This window comes from Copadichromis virginalis, linkage group LG6, assembly GCF_057382275.1.
Source record: "Copadichromis virginalis isolate Kocher_CV1m ecotype Utaka linkage group LG6, C_Virginalis_male_GT1.1, whole genome shotgun sequence".
In the NCBI taxonomy this organism is placed as follows: Eukaryota; Metazoa; Chordata; class Actinopteri; order Cichliformes; family Cichlidae; genus Copadichromis; species Copadichromis virginalis.
This window is the reverse complement of record NC_140623.1, coordinates 34,088,073-34,108,216: the sequence shown is the minus strand read 5'-3', so window position 1 is coordinate 34,108,216 and position 20,144 is coordinate 34,088,073. Positions and strand designations below refer to the sequence as shown.

The window sequence follows — 20,144 nt, the reverse complement described above, 5'->3', positions numbered from 1 at the left end:
CACACATACAGCTTTTTCTCTGCACTATTTGTTAGATTGGCAAAAAAAAAAAAATAATAATAATAATAATAATAATAAGTGCGGCACTTAAAAAAACAACAACAACAAAAACAGGAGGGCTGTGAAAATAAGGTGCAGAAGAAGACCCAGGCAGACTGGATTTGAGACACAGCAGCACGTATCACTCTGGGAAATAGGAATTACCAGATTCAACTAAGTTACCATTCAAAACAGAATCACTGAGTGTGCTGTACGTGTAGAGAGGGAGTAATGTGACAGAAACGATGAATAAGATGAAAAATTGGTAGCAAGGAAAAAAAGCAGCTTCAGAGTGAGTCATTATGACCCGAGTGCATTCAAGTCTAGATAAGTGTGATAGAAGTTTGTGTGAAGAATGCAAGTGTGAGAACTCCAGGAAGACTAGAGGTATGAACATCAAACTCTGGCTATTTTTTCTTTTCTTAATTTATAGGTGAGCAAGGATGCACTGATGCAATCACAATTCTGGATGCAACTTAAAGAAATCACCCCAAAAAATTTTAACAGAAGGATAAAGTGTAATGGATAAAGATCCAAGCATGCCAGCAACCTACTGAAACAATATTCTCTTAAGAAGATAATGAAATAATCATTTTGATCCTTGTGAAGGATCACAGATACGGTTACATGAATACACTGAAGGCTTGGGAAAAGGAAAGCTTTACCACAGCTATTGCAGAAATTATTCCATGCCCAGATGATGTCCAATTTAATAACAAACTACATATTAAGCCACAAGTGTGTTTACAAGAACTTTCTCTCTTGCCCATTTTTAACTGTACATCTGTTCTGTTTTTTACTAATTTAAAACCAACAAATGTATTTTTCTAGAATCTTATTGCTATTGTTTCTTTACGATAAACACCACCATCTTTAATGCTTTTTAGTATTTAAATATTTCTTGGGAACACAGTAAATCCTGAGTGCAGTATAACTTTAAAGAACACTAGTGCCATTTTTTTCCCTTTTTTTTAAGCATAGTTATTTCTATCAACCCCTCTCTGCATATTAACAACCATGATCGGTGTGACTGATGTGACGGAACATCTCATTTACTTGTTTAGAGGGATTTTGAAGATTAAAATGAACTCTTTCAGGAAACAGTTTGTGGTGTGAGACTGCTGTTAAAATAGTTATCTCAATTAACTTGATTTATGAGTAGTGTATTGGAATATAGAATTTATTTATAACCGAAAAGTATTTAAAAATTAAGAACTTATGTCTTCTCAAAAGAAGAAAATTGTGACTATTAAGTAAAAACTGTATTGTGTTCTTTGTGTTACGCTGTTACTTCCTAGTCTGCATGTGTGCATTCTTTTTCAGGCTTTTTTTCCTCTGTGAACACAACACATCTGGCCGACGTTTTGCTGGATAAATTGCAGTCAACTATGTGAACGATGCCCACATGTGTATAAATAAGCCTTTGAGTATGACAGAGCAGTGTATTTTGGTGGGAACTTGTGAGAGAAAAAAGGCCTGCAGTACTACAAACTAACATTTTAAGGTGCTTCTTGATTAGTTGCAATCAGTCCATGCAGTAACATTCCCTCCTCAAGTACACTTTCATTATCATCCACAGGACATTTGTATTATTGTATTTACTTTGCGATATAAAGCGCCTTGAGGTGACTGCTCCTGGGAATTGGTGCTTCATTGATCATCAATTGAGGTGACTTGCACTGAAGTCGTATGGAGTAAAATGTCGCCTTAGGAGAAGAGCGGGTCGTTTAATAATCAAAAGTTTAGTGGTTTGATCTTGAGCTCTTCAATCCTGCATGTCAAAGTGTCCTTGGAGTAAAAGGAACTTCAATTGTCCCTGATGCAATACAGTGTGCATGTGTGTGGGTGGGTAAGTATGTACTGTAAAAGCACTTTGAGAGGTCAATAAGTCTAGAAAAGGTACATAAAAATGCTAGCCTATTCACAATGTTGATACAGTTTTTACAGCTACTTTTACTATGCAGACTTTCCTAATGCTGTTTTGTTTTGTGTGCACATATGACTCTCCACACAATCTTTTCCATTTGCAAAACTCATGTTATTCAGATGTGAGATAAAAGATCGACAAGGATATTTTTGAGGAGTCAAAAAAGGCTTCTTGCTACCATCTATGTTAAATTATGTTTTGTTCACAACAAGCTTTCATTTCTGATGGGGAGTATAAGTCCACCTCTTCCAAACAGACCTAGGGTTAGATTACCATATTATAAAATAAATCTGTGCATAGCGATATAACATACCTGAGCACATTGCAAACTTACAATTGAGAAAACACCCTAAGCAATCTTCACTGCTAAAACATCAACATTCAGATGCATGACTTTCTTCTCCAGCCTGCCGCCACTCCACTAAGTTAATGATAAACCAAGACATTTCTGGCACCCCTGGTAGAAAAGTACTGAGTGCATGAAGGCTGAGACAAGCTACACACTTCTTTCTTTCTGCTGCTATGAAACATTAAAAGCAAGGTATCGTTAATTACGAGCGCTGATAATTTCATTCGCCAATTTAAGAACCGTTAAGGATTTGGCACCCATCATACATTGCTTTGAGTTAAGCAACCTTTATTCTGAGGATTTTTTTTTTTAGCTAAAGGCATGGGCAGGCATACACAGTGAAAGGAAGGATGGGAGCTGGCTCTTCTTCTCTCCCTGGTTCTTTCCTCATTCTCTTATTTATAACTGCCTGGAATGTCTGCACTTCTGTTAGTGATGTCATCAGTTACTTTTGCCATGGTAACACAACAAAATCTCCCCTGCATATGGTCAGTACATTCAATCTTTCCCACTTTATTAAAGTCACTCAGTGTGTGTGTGTGTGTGTGCGCGCGCGCGCATGCAGGTGGTTGTAAGACCGATAACCACCTTTGGATCTGGAGATGAGGGCGGAAAGGCAATGCAGGAGACAGTGAGAGAATTTTTGATTTTACAGTCTCACCTGTTCGAAAGCTGTCTCGAAGCCCCAAGACCCATACACAGCCAACACAACCAGAAAATAAAGTAGTTTAAAAACATATCGGCCTGCCTACAGTGGGGCTGTATGTGTATGTGCATCTTGCTGTCATGGCAACACCACAAAATCCTCCTTGGCAGAATAGATAGGAGAAGGTATGCATGACCACAAGTGTGTTTAAATTTCAAACAAACTATGCTACTGCCTAAAACACAGTCTGTAACGATGCTGAAGAACTGAAGAGCTACTTTACATGTTACATGGCCCGAATAATAACTACGTTCTTTGTTTGGTGCGCTGTGGTACCGTTCTTCAATGACAATGCCAGTGCGTGGAGCCTACAGCTATAGCTACAAACATCAGTGCACAGCATTGCTTTTCAGTTTCAGCTGCAATAAAAGTTAACGGAAAGTATTTTGTGCTTACTGGAGTGCAAGTACGACCTAACGATGTCAAAAAGTATTGCATACCCACACAGTGTATGGTCAAAAGAGCCAAACGTTAGTCTTCTCGTGTGTTGTTTTTTTGTTTTTTAATAAAGGCAAGTTTATATTACTGCCTGATCAAGCTATTTACAGAAACAACACACACACACAAAAACTTACAGTACTGAAAACATTTCCAGTTCACTTTCTCTGCCTTATGTCCCGGGACTCGTACAGCAATGTGATGATGTGCGTCCCAAGAATATTCAAACAAAACAACGGCACTTAAAAAAACCTTAGTTTCATTTTACAAGTATGTCCCAGAACTGCAAAACTCTCCGTATGAAGTGTTAAGAGATTTTATTATGTGTGTGGGTTGGAGCAGATGGACTGATGTGTAACGGGAATGCTTTTCTCCAACTGCACTCTGCAGTATGTTAAAATATTTCACAGCCACTGGATTTTTTTTTTCCACCAAGGGTGTGTCTAGAACATTTAGATTTGGGGCCAGATAGGGGCATAGACAGAATGGAGAGGAGCTGGTGTTTAATGGATGTGAAATGAGTTTTATTAAAGTCTCGGTGTGGCTGACGTATTTTTGCTTCAGTTATTTTGCAGTAATGTGACACATTAGAAAGGACTGGAGAAGGCAAGGAGAAAAGAATTGGTGGCAAAAAAAAGCTCTTTCCTAGCAATTTCTTCAAATGGAAATGTGGTATTTTTACTGAAAGAAAAGTAGAAATTAAATAGGGAAAAGGCACAAAATCCATTTAGACCTACAGCATGTGTTCAGGGTAGCATCCCTACGCCTATAGCTTGATCACAGAGACTTTTCCTGCATCTCTCTCTCACAAAGCAGAGAAGTTGTGAATGCTCTCTAAAGCCAGCCACAGTTAAATTAAATTTCATGGTGAGACACTACAGCATTACACTGGGTCCTATCCAGTTTTCCCACAGCTAAATAATGTTAATAAATGTGCACCGATAGAAAAGTGGATGCACAGTTATGCAAAGAGGACTAAGGACAATATTACTAAAGAGTAAAATAAATAAAAACACGCTTGCTCCGTTATCTACTAATCATTTACAGCATCGCTCCTTGTGGATGACTAAAGGACAGTCATTTACTGTGAGCGCTGAGTTCACATCTATTCAAGCTCAAATCTGTAGTCGGCTCCTCCAAGGTATCAAATTCACATACAACAGTGACAATAAACTAGCCTGACACCACTTTAAGACAGACAAATCATTCACTGCCTATTCATTTTTGTGGTGGTTATTTGCTCCGAGGCTACATTTTTAAGTCTGGTAATAGTCTCTTAAATAGAAAAGCTATTTCTAATATAAAAAAAGACCTGTAAGACCTGCTCTGCATGCTGTAGAGATTCACAGTAGCCTTACTGACTCTTCTCTGCATCTACTAAAAGATGTTAAAAGGACAAAGATGATTTTAAGAGAGCTAACAATCCAGACCTGAACTGTCATCTCTCTGCCTCAGACAGACCAAAGGCCATTATTCAGAAATCGCTGCAAGTAAATGACCTTTATTATTCTTTAAAGTTCAGCCTGCAGCATTATTAAATGAACACTACCAAGTTCTCCAGCTGAATGTCTCAGCCTTCTGTGAAATCAGATTTAACTTTGAGTAAAATATTTGCTATCAACCACATGTGTCTGCCTATTGAGTAGGACACAAGTAGCTAAATTAGTAAGGACAGTTAAGTTCACAGCCAGCCGCCTTTACGTATGACTTCCGCTGGTACAGTAGGGTTAAGGAGGTTCATCTACTTTGATGCAATTAACACTCCAACAAATTCCAACATGAGACATTAACATTCAGATAAATCACAGACAGACAGTGCAGCAGAGTCTGTCTCTAATTTATCTGTCTCTAAACAAGCCACTTTTCTTCTTTTATGCAAACATTACCACTAAAGGTCAGGTGATAATAGGGGATCCAACTGAAAGTAGAAGCCCTCTATACAACAAATACAACCAGTGTACCTCCAGAGTTTTATTTACTTATAAAACTCTGTGTAAACAAAATTATAGCGCTCATTTTGTGTCCTAAAGCAAGACCTGGCCAACACAGAGTGCACTGATTATGTGCCTGGTATTTATAGTAAAGTCTTAAGTTAAATACTGTAAAGAAAGGTAGTTTCAGTAAAAATAAATAATGAATAACATATGGCTTCCATCGCACAGAACAGAATGTTCTGCTGCAGCTACACCAGAGGCTCAAGTCTGATCTGCTCCACCTTTGGTTTCTGGTCACCAACTTATTAATACCAACAAACGGGGGGGAAGATGCGCGCACGCAAAAGCACGCACGCACAGTCACCAGCAGTCAGTCCTTCTTTTGACATAAAAAGTAAACAAAAATTGTATTAATTATTATTATTATTATTCTCATTATTGTCTGATTGCCTCCACATAGTATTTATTTTCCAATCAGTTTTGGCTTTGTTTGTGTTTTTACTACACTGGTGCACCCTGAAGACCATCAAAGCCAACTTAATCAAATCTCCACATCTGTCAGCGCACTTATACGTTCAGGACGCCACAATTTATTCATGTTTAATCTGCTAATTACTGTATCGATTACTTGGATAATTAAATGCTAATACCATAAATATTTTCATGACGTACCAAGGGGGAAAACAAACAAACAACAGAAACTTAAAGCCAAAAGTAGTTAGTTAACAGGATTTTTTCCACCAACAGCCCAAAACAAAGGAATGACACATTTCCACTGAGTTTAATAAGCAGAAGATATGGAACGCCAGGACTGCCATAATGAATTAATTAAATACACCATTAAATAATTAATTAAATGTGGCAATAATTAATTAAAATTGGAATTAATTAATTAAATAAATAGTTATGACACATGTAATTAATTAATTATTGACACATTTAATTAATTATTTATGTATTTCACATTTTAATTAATTATTGACACATTTAATTAATTAATTATTGACACATTTAATTAATTATTTATGTATTTCACATTTTAATTAATTATTGACACATTTAATTAATTATTGACACATTTAATTAATTATTTAATGATATATTTATTTATTTCATTTTGGCAGTCCTGACGCCTGGCTCTCGTCATGAAATAATTTTATCTGTCAGCCTCACCCATCAAACTCAGGGGGCGGGGTTAACGCTGCCCATGCAGCTTCTCTAACATTTGATTGGTTGCTGTGCAAAGTAAGTCAAAACAGGTCGATCCTAGATAATCGATTGCTTGTGTAGACTTGGGGCAGCCAGTTATCCCAGAATGCAGATCAAATCACAGGCCGTTTTTCTGTCACCAGCTACACTTTTAACAGTGTTTTAGCCGCGAATGTCGCGCCGTATGTCTGGTCAGGTTGTCAACATAGAACATGTTTGCAAAAGTGCTCAGATGTTTTCAGAGATTTCACTAGCTCTGCTAACAGTTAGCATGCAGAGCGCACCGAGGGGGTACATTAACCGGTTTGTTTACATATTCCACTCTCCGTGTTCCACATGTTGCATTCGCAGATTCTCATTTTCACCGAACAATCGTCTCTTTCCGCCTGGTCTTGTGTCTCTGTGCTTCTGTAACATAAAGAACGAGCTGACATTTTTCTCACGAAACCAGCGATCAGCTCAGCAGACCCTCAGTTTACCTGCATGCATCCTCCTCCTCATCTGTCAGCTGTTTAACACCTGCTGCTAATTCAAGAAACACGCCTACGTTACCTGGTGATAGTCACAGTTTAACTGCACAAGATAAGTAAATATAGTATTTTCCCCGAGCGCAGAGCTGCTGGAGCTTGTTTCCTTACAGAGCACTTTATAGGCGAGCCAGCTTTATCAGCGGCTGATGTCCAATCACCGGCACACAGCTTTCAAACCTCAGCTGAGTTTTAGCTCTCAGTGGTTAAACGCTGGACTTCATTCACTCAGGTTCTGTCTGTCGGGTCACGTTTACTTCGCTGTTTTATTTACAACTGAGCAAATCGGTTTGGCTGAGGTTAAAGTTACGTTTCATAACTGCATAGTTTCACAGACGTTTAATGGTTCACTGGCACATGTGTTAGACTGAACTATCATCTAAATATCATCTGTTTTTTAATAGTTATTCAACTGTATTCTAAGCACCAGCTGTCTGTTAGAATGTGATTTTTCTCTCTCTCTGTTGGCAGAGGTATAAAAATGCGCAGGAAAATCTGACGTGCATGGCGAACTTCACCGACGATATTTAGGGAGGAATAAACACACATCAAACATAAATGAACCATTTGCCTGTCTCCATAATTGAGAGCATTTTCTCTTCTTATGTCAACACTCTCTCTCTCTCTTTTTTTTTTTTTTTTTTTTTTTTTTTTGCTTTTTCGGTCATGTTATGTTTACCTGTCAAAGGCTTGTTACAAACTATGAAACACATCGTGCAGACTTCTGGATGTTAGAAGAAAACGAATACTGCTCATGAATGAGACTAAAGGCAGGAAGGTGTCCTTTAAAACTAAACATGTTAATAGGACCTCCCTGTTTATATCATAGTTTATGATATAGCACGTGTATTTCAGTAATAGCCTGCTGAGGCCACTATACGTGCTGGCCTCATATCAAATGTGAAGGCAGACTGAGTCTATGTTTGACGTTTGTTTATATCTAATCTTCCTTTTCAAACATTTAAACAGCAGCGAGTCTGCAGCTGAGGGAATACAAATTCAAATTGTCGGAACAGGTTTGCTCGTTTCTTGGATTCATTTGGTGATTTATTAAATGTATAACTGTGTGGTGGGGCGTGGTCTGCGGTGCCGTGCAGGGAGGGCGGACGCACCTGCACGGCATCCTTAATCACGCCCGCCTAGTTAAAAACACGGGGACTGAGGGGTTTGGGGGTGTTGTGGTGTGGTGAGATGTAAATAAAGATGACTCTGAACGTTGCTCCGTGGTCCCGCCGTGTCTTATTCACGCCACATTGGTGCCGAAACCCAGGAGGCAGCACGGCGGGTCCATATCGGAGCCAGGGAATGGAGGAGCTGGCCCAGAGGGTGGCCGAAATGGCGGCCGCCCAGCGGGAGCAGGCGGCGGAGGTGCGTCGCCAGCAGGAAGAGCTGCAGGACCAGTCCGAGCGGCACCTGGAAAGGATTGGGGAGCTGGCGGCGCTGCTCTGGGCGCCACCCCCACAGGTGTGTCCCGAGGACAGTGAAGCGGTGGAGGAGCCGCGTGAGGCACCTCAGCAGCCGGAGGTGGCAGACGAGGCGCGCGGGGATCTGCGCCTGCCGGAGGAGGGGGAACAGCCAGGTGAAGGGCTGCTCCTGCCGGGAGTGGTGGATGAGCCGCTCCAACCGGAGGCGGCAGACGAGGTGCGCGAGGGTCTGCGCCGGTTGGAGAAAGAGGAGCTGCACGAGGGGCTGCTCGAGCCGGGAGTGGCGGCGGAGGGAGCAGTAGTGACGGAGGAGTCGCGCTATGGGCTGCTCCAGCAGGGAGCGACAGCGGTGACGGAGGGGCCGCGCAAGGAGCTGGAGGTCCCAGTGCCAGGGGAGCTTGCTCGAGTGGAACTGGCGAGCGAGGCGGGCGCCACGCTTGAGATCGCCGTGCTCGCCAGACCGGCCTCACCACCACCAGAGGCCTGTACACGCCACACCTCTGCCCAGCCACCTGTGAGCTGGGGCTCACGCTTGTGCCGGCCGCGCCGGGTGCACCTGTCACGTGTCCGACTTCCGAACCAGCTTTGCCTGCGCCGCTGGATTCGCGGGCGGCCGCCTGAACTCGCACCTCCCCGTCGCTTGGCCGGGGCCTGGGGGTGCCAGCTGTCCGGGCTGATTCCCTCTCCCACTGGCGGTGGGGGAGTAGGTTCGGCCGGATGGCTCCCCGGCCTCAATCGGGCGATGGGGGTATGTGGTGGGGCGTGGTCTGCGGTGCCGTGCAGGGAGGGCGGACGCACCTGCACGGCATCCTTAATCACGCCCGCCTAGTTAAAAACACGGGGACTGAGGGGTTTGGGGGTGTTGTGGTGTGGTGAGATGTAAATAAAGATGACTCTGAACGTTGCTCCGTGGTCCCGCCGTGTCTTATTCACGCCACAAACTGTTATTCTAATCTGCTGCTGAGTCTCTTACACTTTTCTTTATGCTGTATATTTTCACGTCTCTGGAATAGTTGGCAGTTAGTCAGCTGGGAAACTTTGTGTTAACTCATGGAGCTGAGGATATCGTGGATATGCTGACCTCGCTGCGTGGTGTACAGAGCGAGGTCAGCATGATTAATATTCACAATAAAAATATTAGCCGAACATCATGAAGTCTGTATGTGTTTCATAGTGTCGAACAACCTTTGTACAGTTAAAGCCAGCAGTTACTACATGACGGAAACACCAACGTTATCTCTTTTATGCGTTTATACACAGGTCACGCTGATTACTGAACAAAAACCCAAAGATCAGATGTTAAACAGATTTATTTGCTCTCTCTCCTCCTTAAACATGTTTTTAATGTTAGTTATAATTCAGAATTGGCGACTGAAACACGTAGGACACATAAGAACATCAGGAAATAAAACACCGATAAATATAACCTCTGTAAAAGAAGTCAGCGGGGGTTACTACAGCTGTGTACCGGGGCCTGCGCTTTGTCGGTGGGATTGCTTGCGAGGCGAGCGGGTCTATCCCACGCTTTGCCGTGAGACTGGGACGACATCTCCGAAATCATCGAAACACTTTTGCAAAGAGGCTGTATCTTGACAAACCGACCAGACACATGAAGATTAAACCACTACATTCTCGGCTAAAAAAATATTAAAACGGTATTTGGTAACACACAAACAGGGTTTTTCAAAGCTCAGTTCTGTTAGCTTCCACATGCCGGTTGTGTGCTAGAAACAATGGCCACCAGGCCAAAGCAATGGTTTTGACTCGATCAGCGTTAACCCCGCCCCCTGAGTTTGATGGGTGAGGCTGACAGATAAAATTATTTCATGATGAGAGCCAGGCGTCAGGACTGCCAAAATGAAATAAATAAATATATCATTAAATAATTAATTAAATGTGTCAATAATTAATTAAATGTGTCAATAATTAATTAAATGTGTCAATAATTAATTAAAATGTGAAATACATAAATAATTAATTAAATATGTCAATAATTAATTAATTAAATGTGTCAATAATTAATTAAAACGTGAAATACATAAATAATTAATTAAATGTGTCAATAATTAATTAATTACATATATCATAACTATTTATTTAATTAATTAATTCCAATTTTAATTAATTATTGCCACATTTAATTAATTATTTAATGGTGTATTTAATTAATTCATTATGGCAGTCCTGGCGTTCCATAGGAAGAGACACAAACGCTCACATTTTAAAAGTTTTTTTGCTCGTTTGATTCACAACGATTAAGTCTGACTATTTTCCAATCAGCTGATCTAATTGATTAAACATTTGACCCCTTTAATTACCACAGAACAGCAGCATAAACAATAAATCAAAAACTCACGTCATATTAGCTGTTAGGAATAATGGGGTACACGCATATGGGGATGTAACAAGCGGGCTGATAGACAAGAACCCCAGATGAATTAAACTTTTACGTGTGTTACGCTTGTTTTCCGGGGTGATAAGTTTGGTCAAACTGGGTGAAAAACTCTCCACTGTGCATTCATATCCTGTGCAGCTTGTTTTGGTTTCTTTACTTACAACACATTGGTGGCCAGCGGGATCTCTTCCGCCGCAGGGGCCCTTTCCAACCCGATGCTGGAGCAGTTGACGACGCAGGACTGCTGGGGCCCAAGTGGACAGCTGCAGTTAACGGGACAGGGACTGCAACTCTTGCCGCCGTCCGCCTGCGCCGCGGAGCCCCATACTTCCAAGCAGCAGAGCGCCACAAGCAGACTGGAAAAGAAACTAAACCTCGGGAGGCAGACGCCATGTTTTCGCTTGGATAAAGTCTGTCCATTTCCACAAGGCATAGCTCACTCACATCTCATCGCCTCTGATGGTGTAAGTCCTCACAGTCTGGGAAGGAACAAAATGCTCGGAACAAAAGCAAAAACACGCGCGTCCTTTTTCCACGGCTTTCATATAAGGAGACAAAAACAGAAGAAGTCATTAACTTTTTCACACCGTTATCTGTCTGTTTTCCCAGCGTTGTTTTTCTTCTCCTCGTATCCCCTTCCCCTGAAAATGTAACGGAGCTTTTCCAGAATCCTTTGAGGAGAAAAAAAGTTTTGGAGAACTTCCTCCCTCCCCCTTTTTCCATATCATGCAGTTCCACGAGCCGCCACTGTGACCTGGCGAATAGCCTACTTTTCCTTCTCAGTTGAATGAATACAATGTTAGACTGATTACCACTTAAAAAAAAGGGTAAACATTTAAAGTGAAAGTTACTGAATAAAACAGCTAGAAAATATATAGTTTTTTTCAAGTTGCCAAAATAATCGATTGAAATAAACACATGTAACCAGGCCTCAGATTTCTGGTAAGTTTTCTCTGATGAGGGTTACTCCTTGTTAGAGGGCCTGGGTAAAAGATTCATGGGTATTCTCTTTTTGTTTTTCCTGATAAAGTAAAAAGTCGACTGCTTCTTCACTTGCCCAACTGGCAACACAGCTTCGATCAATCCTACATTCAAAAAAGTTGAGATGCTGTGCAAAAGGTAAAGCAGAATGCAGCCACTTTAAAACCTACATTTGGTTACAATTAGTAGAAAGAAAGCATAGGAAACGCTGAGAGTAGGAAATGTTATTGATTCTGTTATCGGTTTTTGGGAGGAGAATATATGGTCATTTTAAATTTGACGCAAGCAAGACATTTGAAAACATTTGAGACAGAGGTAAATTAATGAATAAAGAAAGAAAGAAATGAAAAGTCAGTACCACCTTCTTTGTGGGCATTTAAAAAAGAACCTTCTAGAGCAGAGCTGGACTGGCCATCGGCCATAGTGATTTTTCGTTTTGATGTTTGTTTTTGTAACGGTATAAACAATGAAAGGTGGTGGATTGGCCAATTGGTCGTGATCGACTCTGGGCTTACAAAACACTCGTAGGTGAAAAGGAAACGATTTGTCCCCTACTTCAGCTAGAATGAAAAAAGACACAAAGCTGGACTTATTCTGCGTCTTTACGCTGCACAGCTGCCTCTTCTTCTCTCCCCTGTTGCTACTTCAATCATGAAACTGATCAATGATCAGCTGATCGGGATTTCTGTCTCGCCCCGTCTCTCTTGTTTGTTTATCGCCCAGAAAGAGGAAACCAGCGGATGTCGCGCTAAACAACAGCAGCACGTTTAAGCTTGATAAGCTGTTGTTAGAATTAATTTGATATTACTTTTGTAGTATCAGCTGATGTTTGCTGGAGCCACAGCCGTAAAGCTGCTGGTCATGTTATCGTTTTGGATATCTGGTGAGGGGGAAACGTGAAGATGAAACCATGAGATGTCCTTAAGTGGTCATCTGATGCAAACTGTATAGAAATCATACATATATACCAACAAGACAGTGTACATCACTGTCAGAACAGCGTTTGTTTTCATTCAAATGCTTTATGATTTTTCCTGTAATACCTGGTGGGCCGGTCTCTACTTCAAATACCTGGGCCAATTTTTTTGTCTCAGTCCAGTCCTGTTCTAGAGAGTCTGTCAGAAGTAAACACGGACGCAGTTTACACTCTGTGAAAGACATGGACAAGCTGAAAACTGTTTTCATCACCTGTAGTAGATGATATCATTGACAGATCAAAAGTATCAGAACAAAAGTGCATGCAAAGGACAAGGCCCTAAAGAAATGCTGAATCACCTTACACTCATAAACAGGCACAATCAATATATCAGCTCAGAAATGTTTCTGAAAGCTGCTGTGGGCCTGCGATATATATGTGAAGGACTGAGAAATTGTCCTATTATTTATTTAATTGCTGTAAGTTCACCCCATGCACCTGGCATGTGGAGGCCTGATTATTGCCAAATAAGGCAGGCTCAGAAGCAACATAACATGATATGCAGATGGCATTTTTTTCAATGACAGCCTTATTTATTTCAGAAACACTGTGCAAAATTACAGTCGATCTACAGTAGCATTGAGGGCTAGGTTCAGGGCACATTGAGAAAATTTGCTGCTTTTTGAAAAGAAGATTAGTCCTATATAGAACAAAAATGGGAAAACACTTGCTTACACTACACCGCAACCTCGTCTTATTAAAAGAACAGATGATGTAAAACACTGGTAAACGTGCCCATCTCCCAGGAAACACGTTGCTGGTATCAGCTTCAAAGTGAGGTTGACATTTTTTAATACAAATATTCAAATCATTCAGTTTAAACATCTGTTGCATTTGTACTGTTATTTTATTACACGTAAGCAATTTAAACAATTTCCAATTTAAATTCTGTCTTTATGACATTGTACTTTTTTGAAAACAAAGTCGAGATAACAGCCAGTAATTGAACTTGAGCCATAAAAAACCCGTAAGCTGAAATCATAAATAATAAACAGCTTAAAACAGCGTGACTTTTTTGTTATTATGAGTCAAGAAGGAGCGAAATGAAGACATATTCATGGTTCTTGTGATGAAGGCGGGCATACAAACAGTTGCTGAAAAGATAAAAGGAAAAATTACATGATGAAATAAGCAATTTTGTTCAGATGAAAAGTGTTAACTATGAAGCAGTCACTGAGTATTCTTTCACCTTGAGGTAGAGATATGACTGTTGCAAAGCCTTCTTCACTCACAGAGATTGAAATTTATCATCTTGCTGAAGTTTAAGAATGAATCTGCTCTGCTGGTATTCCATTGTCAAATGACAAATGTATCACTTTCTATTTTTCATATTTCTCGTCCCTGCAGTATTTCCTGAAGCAGTGCATGGCACGTGTTAGAAGTGTTTCTCGGGTATTTGATTTGGCCAGAGCGCACACATCCTTCCTGCAGGCATCTGGTGCTCTGTACAAAGAAGAGCCCCACAATAACTTGCATACTTTCTTATTCTCATGAGTCTTTGGCAGTTCTTCACTGTAGAGCTTATATTTGAGAGACAAAAATATGCGTGACTGAAAGACAGTCTGCACTCAATATTTTAGGGGAAGTTAAAAAATAAAGAGTTGTGTACAAATCTATACATACACCTTTGCAATGCACTTTGGCAGATAAGTACGAAGGAGAACAATCAGAAGGTAAATTCAAACAAAAAGCCAAATATTAAAGCCAAAGAACACAAGATAAGGGAAAGTTGAGACAGCGTTTTTAAAAAAGAAAAAGGAATGTACAAAACAAAGCACAAATTGGTAAATAAGAAATACTGAAAAGAATAGAAGCGATAATAACAGTACAGTAAGAATAAACAAGAGGACAAAAGCAATAAATGCTCTGCATCACATAAAAAAAAATGATTTCAGAAGTGATTTTGGAAGGAATTCACTGATTCTGAGAGCCTTATCTCCTCTGGAGTCAAGCCTGAGGATTTAAGGGTGGTGGTCAACAGTTTTTGCTATTTACCTTGAAGCCAGATCCAAGCATTCCTTGAAGGTGATTAGCAGAATCTCAAAATCAAAGACATGGAGCTGGTGGAAAGAGATCAGGAATGGGGTGATGTGATGCTGACTTCTAAACCTGAGTAGTGACTTTTCAGAGTATGTACGACCCAAAAAGGTGCAAAAAGTTGGGACTCAGTGTAAAATGATGTGCAGATTTTCTAAACTCATATTTTATCCAGTTGATGAAATTTGTGATCTATATGCAGACCAGTTCAGCATCCAGACTTCTCTGCTACTAAACCAGGTGTAGCATTTTTTATCTGAAATATGAAAGGCCTTCTCTGAAAAAGGACATAATCTGCTTATGAGCATATGCTGCTTTGATCCTGTATATACTTTTGATCATTAATGATCCATTTCTATAGGGACTAATGCACCCTCATACCATCTGAGATGTAGGCCTTTGAATTCGGTCCGTTGAACAAGGCAGAGGATCCCTCTCCTGTTTAGGAAAAGCAACATCCAGAAAGAATTTCAAATTTTGATTTGACTGCCCACAGAACAGTTTTCCACATTGTCTCAGTCCAATAATCTTTGGCCAAGAGAAGATGGCAGACTTCCTGGGTCATGTTCACATATGGCTTCTTTTTATATTTGAGGATGGCACAGTGAACTGAGTTTACAGACAGTTATTTTTGGGAGTGTCCCCGAGCCCGTGGATTGATTTGTATGACAGAATCGTGCCCGTGTCTTCCCTTGTAAGGCAGAGAACATTCTTCTGAAGTCATTCCACAATGATGTGTATAGACACAATTAATTTGCAGGTTGACAAACCTCTGCCCATCTTTACCTCTGATAAACTCTGCCTCTCTAAGATGGTCTTTTTATATCGAACCATGATACTGACCTGTTGCTTATTAACCAAATTAGATGCGAAACGTTCCTTGAGCTGTTTCTTTCTGGCACCACTTACATTTCCAGTCTTTGGTTGCACGCATCCCAACTTTTGAGACGTCTTTCTGCCATCAAATTCAAAATGAGTTGTTTTTCATGAAATAGTAAAATGTCTGACTCATATCCTCACAGTGCACATGTTGTACATGTGCATTGAAAATAAAGAGCTATTCTATTCTAAAAACATCACAAAGAAGTTGGTAATAAAAGCTTGCATTTAAAACAAATATTTTCACAATATCCAAAAATTTTAGATCAGAATTTTAAACCAGTTTGTGTCCTGTGGAGTTGAACATTTAACCTTAGAAGAACTGTTATTTCTTATTTTTTGCTGACAGATGTTTAAAAGTGCTTTAGATACCTCCTCGTCAGAGAATCATTTTTATCTTGAGGCCATGGCTATAGGCTGTTGATCCCCAGGCATAGCTCAAGCTAGGCTTTGCTGGAACGAGAGCAATATATAAAAAAAAAAGCTTTTCAGACAATTTTGAAACTAAGAGAAACAAGAGTACAGGGCTAGAACACAAAGAACAAGTCTTTCAATGTCAAATTCAACTTGATGAAATATGTTTGCAGTTAAAGTCTCAGAGGGATTCACGGCTTTCTTGAAAATAGTATTTCAAAGCAACAAGGAAACCCCCCACCTGAAATTTCTGATCCACCAAGGCACTTCCTGGGAAAAAATAAAACAAACAAAATAAAGATTTTTTATAATGTTTTAGTTAATGAACATAAGAAACAAACACAAAATAAAAATACAAAAAGAATAAAACCCAGAGATTGGTATTATGTTGAAGCTGATAAACCTTGGTTAAATGTAATAAGTTAAGCGGTTCTGCATATCTTATTACACATTTACCAGCCACTTTGTTAGGTACACGTGTTTAACTTGTTAACCACAGTATCTAATCACCCAGTCATCTCACAGCAGCTCAGTGCATTTATGCATGACCTGCTGAGGTTCAAAGTAAGCATCAGAATGGGGAAAAAAGGGATTTAAGTGAGGTTTAACGTGGCATGGTTGCCGGTGCCAGACGGACTGGTCTGAGCATTTCAGAAACTGCTGATCTACTGGGATTTTCCAGCACAACCAACTTGAGGGATTTACAGAGAAAGGTCTGATAAACACAAAATATCCAGGTCTTGTTGATGCCAGAGGTCAGAGGAGAAAAGCCAGACTGCTTTAAGCTCATAGGAACTCAACAGTAATGTAATGGTTTTGATGTATACGTAATGAAGATTCGGTTTCTTACTGTAGTTTGTTGCCATTACTTTAGAACATCTGAGTTTCTTTTTTATTGATTTAATGTGAGTTAATTATAGAAGAGTGTGTTGAACATCATTGGCTGGTGTGCTTGTTGACTTTTTGATATCCCTGAAAAATTTAGGATCTACTCTATTTCATATTATTATCTCTCTCCAAATATCTTTTTGTAGCTAATAGTTTTTCTGGATTTTATCCTTGGCAGCAGACAAAACAAAGACAGTGTTTTCCTGTATTTATTAGATATGAATATCTCCAAATTATCTGGCAGTTTCTTAGTTTCTCCCTTTTATACAATAGAAAATTAAGCATTGTTTTCCTGTAAACTTGTACACATCTACAAATAGAGATTTCAGTTATTTTCTAGAAAACTAGAACTAGTGTTATCTAGTGTTGCCAGCTTGATCTGATGTCAAGACAGAAAATGAATGCAATAAATTATTACAGTTTCTAATGAGTGAGACATAGATATATGTGGCATTTAAAAAAAATGAATAAATAACACACTGCAAAAAGCCAATTAGTTTTTCAAACATTTCCACAAAAGTGATGCCATGCTGAAGCTAAAGGAAAACAGAAAATCCTCAGTGGCTGCCAAATTCCTAATTAGCCATCAAGAAACTCTGTACAAAATATAATGCCAATATTCATTGTCTATTTTAATCCTTGGACCCACATAGTTGGTCTTGATCTGCCCTCTCTGTTGACTATATTGGCTCAAGGAGACAGCCCGCAGAAGCAGATGGTCCAAATGTATCAAATGAAGTATTTTGTGTTTGTCTGGCCCAGACTGGTCCAGTCTGGGCTGTGTGAAGGTAAAATAAGCTTGGCTCCTGTTTAGTTATGGGGAGGGTCCTCCAGCCTGGCCAGGAAAACAGCACTTACTGAGGCCTCTGTCTGTGTTTTTGTAGGTCTGCAGGAAGAGAGGGGAAGTAGGGAGTTACAGAAGGAGAGAGTGAGAGAGGTCTGGAGATGGTGATGGAGATGGAAGCACATAACAGTGAAAAACAGAAGAGCCCAAAGTAGAGGAAGCTGACAAAAAAGATAGAAGAAAGTGATAGAAAAGTACAGGCAGTATGAAGACAAAATTTCATATAAGACGTGAAACCCCCCCCCTAAAAAACAAGTAAAAGTTGCTTGTCTTCTTTGTCTTCTAAGCAATATAGATGGAAAATAGCATGTTCATTACATGTAATATAAATACATGTATGACTTGATTTGAGAAGGAGTGACTTTTAATATGTATTTCATTCTACATATTAAATGGTTTATTTACTTTTATTCCTAACAAAGTTACCAAAATTCCACCTGAAAACTAATAATTAGTCAATAATTAATGGAGACATGATGATACACCTGACAGAAAAAGGCAAAAAACAAAAGTTGCTTAAAAGTTTTTCAGTTTTTATCCAATCCTGCTGTATCAATAAATTATTTTTTCAAATGAGCAACACGACACCATTATCTATTCTACTTTTTATATATATAGCAGGCACATGTAATAGAAAGTAAACAATATTTTAGGTCAAACCCCTAAAACTCTTTGGATTACTGTAATTACAAGGCAATATCTCTTTAATGTTTTGAGGGAAAGAAACATTCACTCAAGAATAAAAAAAAATATATTGTGGTGAAAGATACTTTGATCTTATATCTTTCCAATTTTTGTGTAAGTTAATGACAATCCACTTGGACTTAATGATGAACTAAATAGGGTCTAGTGGTCAAAGGTGAGCGCGACCGCACAATTCAGCTGTAATTTAGGAACTCATGTTAAAACTAACTTTGTGAAAAATGCAGAATAAATCATAATATTTTATTTTACACTTTATAGGTTCAAAGGTCAGGTCTGGATAGACATGACCTTTAATAAATACATCTGATAAAAATCCAAGCCAATCAAATTTAGGATTGACCAAGAGCCAACTGCTGCTTTGCATCAGCAACAGGAATTTTACATTGTCCCACCACCTGATGCACAATAACTAGAAAGCAAATCAGTACAACGCCTAGTGCAGCTGTACTGCTGAAACCTAACAGGGGAATATGACTCCTGAAAGAAATCTGTTTTGTGTAGCCAAAGGTTTAATCTAAAAGCTGTGTGGAAACAGCAAACTATAAAACTCTCACCAATAAAACTCATCTATATATAAATAATCCAATAAAACCTACAAACTCTTCTGCTGACAATGTATTGCGGCTCCTCCAACCAACGGCCGCGGCAGGCTAAACATGAGGACACAGATGACGCGCAACAATAAACGCATAAAATACACTTCTGCACCATTTGCTCCTTTTATTCCACATGCAACTGTCCAATATACAAATCAGCGCCTGGGATTAACTATTAAACAAATGCACAGACTGCACAAACAAATAACTGCAACTCAAAAAGAACTGTACTAATTACTATGCCAAATTACAACTTAGCCTAAGGCATCAATTAGTGCATAAATATACAAAAACCAACAAGTTACAGTCAAAATACATCAAACTCATTCAAGCTGCGCTCAACAGAAGGTTTTGCCTCATGCTCACCCAACCTTTCTGCTCATCAACATCAGGTGCCGTGAACAGGTGAGTGCAACCACATTTGTCATCTACCACACCCATGAGACACGCCCCACACCCGTGCACCAATACAGTGAGTCCATTTAAATCAACCCACATAGTCAAAAAAGGAGCAACTCATATGGCTCCTACAATAGTCATCTTAATTAATAAATCAGTTCTCTCAGCTGGAACAAATCCTGGACACCTGGAGGTAATTAATAGCTTTTTACTTGATCCATAATTTTGAAATCTTTTTATTTGGGAAATTTTAATATATTCAGCAGAATACAGAATATGTTTGTTGCATCATAATAATTTGCTCGGCATACTATATTAATAGTTTTTTGTTGTAACAAAATTACTGTTTTAGTATTTGTTTAATACACATTTCCCCATACTTCAGCATCACTATGAGTGAGCAGTACTGTATATAAAGAGAATCCCGATTTACAAGTTCCTTAGCTTTATGCAAGGATGTAATTGTCTTAGAGATTT

At 39.5% G+C, this 20,144-nt stretch overlaps 1 protein-coding gene across 2 annotated transcripts in view; it reads right to left on the bottom strand.

Annotated features, from left to right (window-relative positions):
* pkd1a (polycystic kidney disease 1a) overlaps positions 1 to 11,642 on the bottom strand; it is a 92,206-nt gene extending 80,564 nt beyond the window's left edge. For both annotated transcript variants that reach the window (XM_085460039.1, XM_085460040.1), the window contains exon 1: positions 11,110 to 11,642. In XM_085460039.1, coding sequence (XP_085316165.1) covers positions 11,110 to 11,381 — 272 coding nt within the window. In that variant the 5' untranslated portion in view covers positions 11,382 to 11,642. The remainder of the gene's footprint in view (positions 1 to 11,109) is intronic.
* Positions 11,643 to 20,144: the final 8,502 nt, after the last annotated feature.